This window comes from Panicum virgatum, chromosome 6N, assembly GCF_016808335.1.
Source record: "Panicum virgatum strain AP13 chromosome 6N, P.virgatum_v5, whole genome shotgun sequence".
NCBI lineage: Eukaryota > Viridiplantae > Streptophyta > Magnoliopsida > Poales > Poaceae > Panicum > Panicum virgatum.
Window position 1 is genome coordinate 49,996,095 of NC_053150.1, and position 5,801 is coordinate 50,001,895.

Consider the following 5,801-nt stretch of genomic DNA (forward strand, 5'->3'; position numbering starts at 1 on the left):
TTAGCTGATGGTTACTGTAGCATCACAGTTACAAATCATAGATTAAGTAGGCTTATTAGATTCGTCTCGCGATTTACAGCCTATTCATACAAAAAGTTTTGTAAATAAATTTCATTTAATATTCCATACATGTATCTAAATATTTGATGTGATATTTTTTTTAACGTTTACGGGTTTACAGAGTCTGATCTCAAGGCCATAATCTGTGTAAATCGCCGACATATGCATCCGACGGTCCGACCTCTACATATATATTTACACATCCATCCCTCTTCTCCGTTTCATTTTCTAGAATACCCCCTCTTCCCTTCCGCCAAGACAAAAGGCGCCGCTCTACTCGCATAGCTCGCTCTCTCGTTCCGCCCCGCCCGTCTCCCTCGAGCTCGGTTCCCGATCAAACCGCAAGCGGCGAGTACGATTCACCCCCCAAGAACCAGTTCCTTGCTCTGAGGTTGCCCCGAATCTTCCAACTCGTTGGTCTGTACTCTGTACCACAGGAGATAGGATGAAGAGGGTGCGCCGCTTCTTCAATCTGAAAGATTTGGGGAGGGGGAAAGAGAAGGATACCGCGGCCGGAACAGCAGGTTGGGTCTTTTCTTGGGCAGCATTTCGGGGGGATCTGTGGGGGTTCGTGTCTGACTTCTTGGTTTCTTTGTTTGGTTTCTTTCTTTCTGTGATGTGATGTTTTCCTTTCCGTTTATCTTCAACCGCGCGTGCTTGTTTGAAGATAGTTAGGTACTTCCTATGCTGGCGGAGCTAGGAATCAACTCAAGGAGGGGCCGGTTTCTACAACACTTACACATATGGCAGCTGTGAAGTGGTGGACGGGTGGAGGCCAACAACACGCACATGTTATACATAGGAAGTGACAATCATTCAGTTAACATGTGTAGAATTGTATTGACAAAAATGGATATATATATATATATATATATATATATATATATATATATATATATATATATATATATATATATATATAGCAGACTGCATATGTGAGCTCGAATGTTGACGCAGAAAAGCAAGGAGTGCAGTAGTAGAAATGTTTTTTAGATAAAGTACAACATTCCAACCTCTCGCAGCTGTAGAAATGTAGATTGAGTACATTGTTACTGCTTGTTGTGCCCATGCAATGAGACTTACGTGGTCATGCGTGGGCTTGCAGGAGCAGTCATGGTCTGACTAGCTAGCTGTTATAACTCTGTATTCTTGTAACTCATCTCTATAATCCTATACATATGCCTAGAAATTTGTATGGACCAAGGGGGGCCATGGCCCATGTTGGCCAATACATGGCTCCGCCAGGTCCTTGAATTCCTTTGTGCAATGTTAGTCTCGAGCTGTTTGAAGAAACGACGAATTAGTACGTGTACCCTCACATTCAGGAGGAAAAAAAAGCTAGATTTATTTACCAGTTTTGATTCGTTCCAAGAAATGCACGTCGCTGAGTGGGATTCTTGATTTTCCGTTTTCTTTGCTTTTCTAAAGAAATGCGTGCTAATTGGATGGTTTCTAAACGAAGGTTCGTTTGTTTGTTCTTGTTTTCTCCAACTCGTAGCGTGGATGAACTGTTTATGCAGAATTACAGTGATATGGTTCTTGTGTCATCTTTACTTCAAGTCCTCCCTGGATTTAATTCTGCAATTGAATTTTTGGGAGGGCACTGAAGCAATACTCAGTTTTATTTTTATTGGACTAGTCAAGATCCCTAGTGTTGTTGAATCTGCAATTCTGGAGGTCTGTTTAGATAAAAGTTATTAAGCTCGATTTCAAGCTAACTAGATGTTGTCTTGAGTAGTGTCAACAGGATCAGATGATGAGGATACAAGATTCACACTGAATGTGGAAACGTTTAGCTTCAAAGAGCTATCTGATGCAACCGCTGAATTCAATGATATCTTCCTGATAGGCTCTGGAGGCTCTTCCAAAGTCTATGAAGGCCACTTACCCGGGATTGGAAAGGTCAATCTGCTACATATCATAGTAATGCATACATTTTAAAACATTGTCACTGTGTCACCATAAGCTGATTGAGGAGATTTTTTTTCCTGCAGTCCTCTTGTATTGAATGATGAAATCGCTGAACTTAACTAGCAACACATATCACGTGTTAGGAATGGCATATGCAGGGTTATTGCAGTTGCCACAGTGAAACAGATTAAAGAAACCTCAATTTGTCTGATTGGAACAAGAAAAATCCTATGTTCAAACAATACCAAATTTGGATTCTGTACCTATAGTTTGTTACATGTTTTGGATGGTTACTACTATATTTCCAGATTATAACAGTTCACTATCTTCTCAAACCTTACCAGGTTGCTGTCAAGCGGTTGAGCTTTGATGGAGTTTCTAGACATACAGCTGCCCATCTGCAAAGAGGGTTTCTTAGGGAGGTCTTTGTGCTCAATTCAATTATCCGCCCTAACATTGTGAGGCTAATTGGTTGCTGTTCTGAGGAAAGTGAACGACTTGTGTATGAATATATTTACTGGGGGTCTATGCGTAAACGTTTGACTGGTTAGTTCTCCCATCCCTGCACTCTTCTCTGCTACCTATATATCCTTTAGTTATATAAATTGATAAGACTTGGTTGCTTATGTACTTGATTATAATTAAGGGCGAAACTTAGTGGTCCTTAACTTGTCCACATTCTCATCTAGGCCACAAACTCTCAAAATGCATATCAATTTCCCTAAGCTTGCTAATTGTATCACTCAAGATCTAAATCACCTCTACGTGGTGTTGCTCACCTATGTGGACGTGGATATTTGGGACCCAAATTTTATGGGCTGTCTTTTCCTTCTCTCTCATTTCTCTTCCTATCTCGGTATCTCCCATACTCAGTGTTCCATGTAAGTGTTATTACTTATTCAGGTGATTTGTATCATGCGCTGTACAATTAGCAAGTTCTGGGACATAGATATGCATCATGAGAGGCCATGGACCTAGATGAGAATGCGGACACATTTCAGGACCACCATGAATGGGCTATCTATTATAATTAATTAGGAAAACAATCAAGAAGGGCCTTGGCGTCTTGCCAATGATATTGGCTGCTAAACAAATCAACAAGTAGCACTAACAATTGATATGATTTGATGGAAGCAATCAGGCTACACAGAACAGTCCCAATAAAGAGATGCAAACTCTCAGATAAATTTATAGTGATTAAAGTACAAAAATGAGACAAGAGAATACACATTGATAAATAGCAAATGAGCAGAGATTTACCCAATTCCAAAGATTTTTTTATCCATGAACTCCAGAATTATCACAACATTTAAGTTCCCATAATTTCTTAGATCTATTAGGCAACCCCAACAGTCCCTTACATTGTGCAGCTTTTTTATTGAAAAGCAGACACTTCCTTTATTTTCTGGATTGCTCTGTTTGCCGCATGAACTCAAGGACAATATATTGATATTCTACAATTTCGAACCATTTCATCATTTGTACTATTTTGTTCTGTATTTTGAAGAATGCATGTGTCGGGTCAATTTATTTTTGTGAGCTAAATAGTAGCTAACTATAATCTGTACTCCTTTAAAACGAAACTTTGTTCGCTTCTTTAGGAAAAATGTAGCTCCACAAGTAAAAATGCAACCCCGTTCATGTTACTGTGAACCTGAGGATGTAGTCTATCAAAGAAAAATGTGAGAAACCATTATTTTCTCATTTTGATGATTATTGCTTTTGAAGTATATGCTATGCGCATATGTTTTCCTGGATTTATTATTTACTAAGCTCTAATGCTCAAGTTTTGTTAATAATTGAACTGAACTGTTGCAGAGTTGGACTGGCAGAAAAGAATGAATATTGCCCTTGGTGCAGCTAAGGCTCTGGAGTGACTCCACCTCCAAGTCAATCCATCAATCATTCACAGGGACATCAAATCAGACAACATTTTATTATGCTTGGACTTTGAGCCAAAGGTTTCTGATTTTGGGTCTGCTAAAATTGTCCCATCTGGGGGCGTAGGATCTGGACAGGTGGGAACATTTGGATATATGGCACCAGAGGTTGCTTTTTGTAAATCCATATCGATCCGGTCAGATATTTACAGTTTTGGGGTTGTGCTCTTGGAGCTCATTACTGGACGGAAAGCCATGGATAGTAAGAGACAAGACGAAGAACAACATCTAGCTTCTTGGGTACGTTTCTTGTTTCTAACAATATATTTAACTCTTTTTTATTTCCTTTTTTCCCTCTTCAATTGTCTTCCCCGGTACCTAATTCTTTGACCATTTTTCATGGTATTAGAAGGCAAGTTTTGGATCTTATTATGTTATTTAAGAACAAGTTTTGGAGTAGTGGCTCATTTGACTGTGTTTGAAAGTCCAACAAATCTATGGACAGTTTAAGGTTGAAACATCATTTCTGGAACTAATGGAGATATATAAACTGTTGGACATGTTAGACATGTATGTGGTTTGTCTGTTACTTATCTGAAGACGAATAATACCGGAGAGAGTTGTTTGTACATATACTGTTCATATTTGGAAGAGTGCCACACCTGGTTGTGTACACGACTACACTTTGCAGCAAGTATTTTATCTCCTACCTAGGTCATCATTCACAAATATCACTTTTGCATGGAGCAGCAAGTTTAAAAGACCCGTCAAAATTATATGCTTTACTTGTCGGAGAGGGTTATTTGGTACCAGATACTTGTCAGAGAGGGTTACTTGTCGGAGAGGGCTATTCATCGTTTTGAAGGTGTGATGCACCCAGTTGTAAACCACTACACTTTGTCTCAAGAACCTGATCTCATTTCTCCTAGATTATCATTTCACAAATAACACCTTTGCAGGCTAGATCCAAGTTAGAAGATCCAAACAAATTCAATGAACTACTTGATCCAATGTTACCTGGCTGTGCACCTAAGTCTGATGACCTCTACAAGGCTCTTGCTACCGCGTGGATGTGCACTATGACAGATGATGTTGAACGACCTGAGGTTGGAGAAATTGTTAAAATCCTTCGCTGTTTGGTCCACAGGTCTAGTGATAATATAGGTTCATCGTCATCAGCGGCATGACTGCCATGGAATATCATTCAAGAAATATGAGGCCGTGATATTCAGTTAGTACTGCATGATTCAGTCAATCCATGTTCAAGCTCATGTGGAATAAAACGAGGGGCAAATGCAGAAGAGGAAGCAAAACCTCTCACCTGATATACATTTCTTTACTGATTAGAGGCCACACGAGTTTTTTCTGTGGGTGACTTGTCCGTCTGATCTTCTAACAACATGAGAAAACACGATTTGTACACTATGGTTTGTAACCTTGGTTGTGTAGCAAGTTGATACTTTGGTAGAACAGAGAATTCATGTTCAACATCTGCATTTGTGAGGATGCTGATCATAAGCAAAACCTAGATTCCTGTTGTCAAAGCAGCCCTGGGAGCATCTCAATTGTGATCATATTATGTTACTTAGTGTTGGATTTCATATAAATTGTTTACACTGATGATGATGAGCTTTGATATATCAATTCTACATTTAAGAGTTACAGTTTCTGAACTTAAGACAGCATTTTCCAAACATCTAGGAATCGGATATCACTAGGAATCACTTGTGAGAGCTTAATGTTGTGAAATTGCATAGTAACTAGCTTAATCTTCATGTGAAATTGTTGTGTGCTGAAATTGATGTTCTGGACTTCTGGGAACTGCGGTCTGCTTGCAGACCTGCAGTTGTGAGCTTTTGCTGCAATTTTAACACAACAAATGCCATATGTGCAAACACTGCAAGGCCTTAGGCTTTTTGGCTATCTTCAAAACGAGGAATCATGCATACA

The 5,801-nt window shown here is 39.4% G+C and overlaps 1 protein-coding gene across 3 annotated transcripts; it reads left to right on the forward strand.

Moving 5' to 3' along the window:
* The first annotated feature begins 313 nt into the window (after positions 1-313).
* LOC120677437 (probable serine/threonine-protein kinase PBL21) lies at positions 314-5,452 on the forward strand. 3 transcript variants are annotated; one of them, XR_005676329.1, is made up of 6 exons: positions 314-584; positions 1,799-1,962; positions 2,316-2,517; positions 3,790-4,151; positions 4,261-4,716; positions 4,811-5,452. XR_005676329.1 is itself a non-coding variant. In XM_039958591.1 (4 exons), the coding sequence occupies exons 1-4, from the start codon at positions 506-508 to the stop codon at positions 3,846-3,848; spliced, it is 504 nt and encodes a 167-aa protein (XP_039814525.1). In that variant the 5' UTR covers positions 314-505; the 3' UTR covers positions 3,849-5,452. The 3 variants fall into 3 exon arrangements, 1 of the variants encoding a protein (XP_039814525.1); XR_005676328.1 differs by having other exon boundaries at positions 4,261-5,452; XM_039958591.1 differs by having other exon boundaries at positions 3,790-5,452.
* The last annotated feature ends 349 nt before the right edge of the window (positions 5,453-5,801 follow it).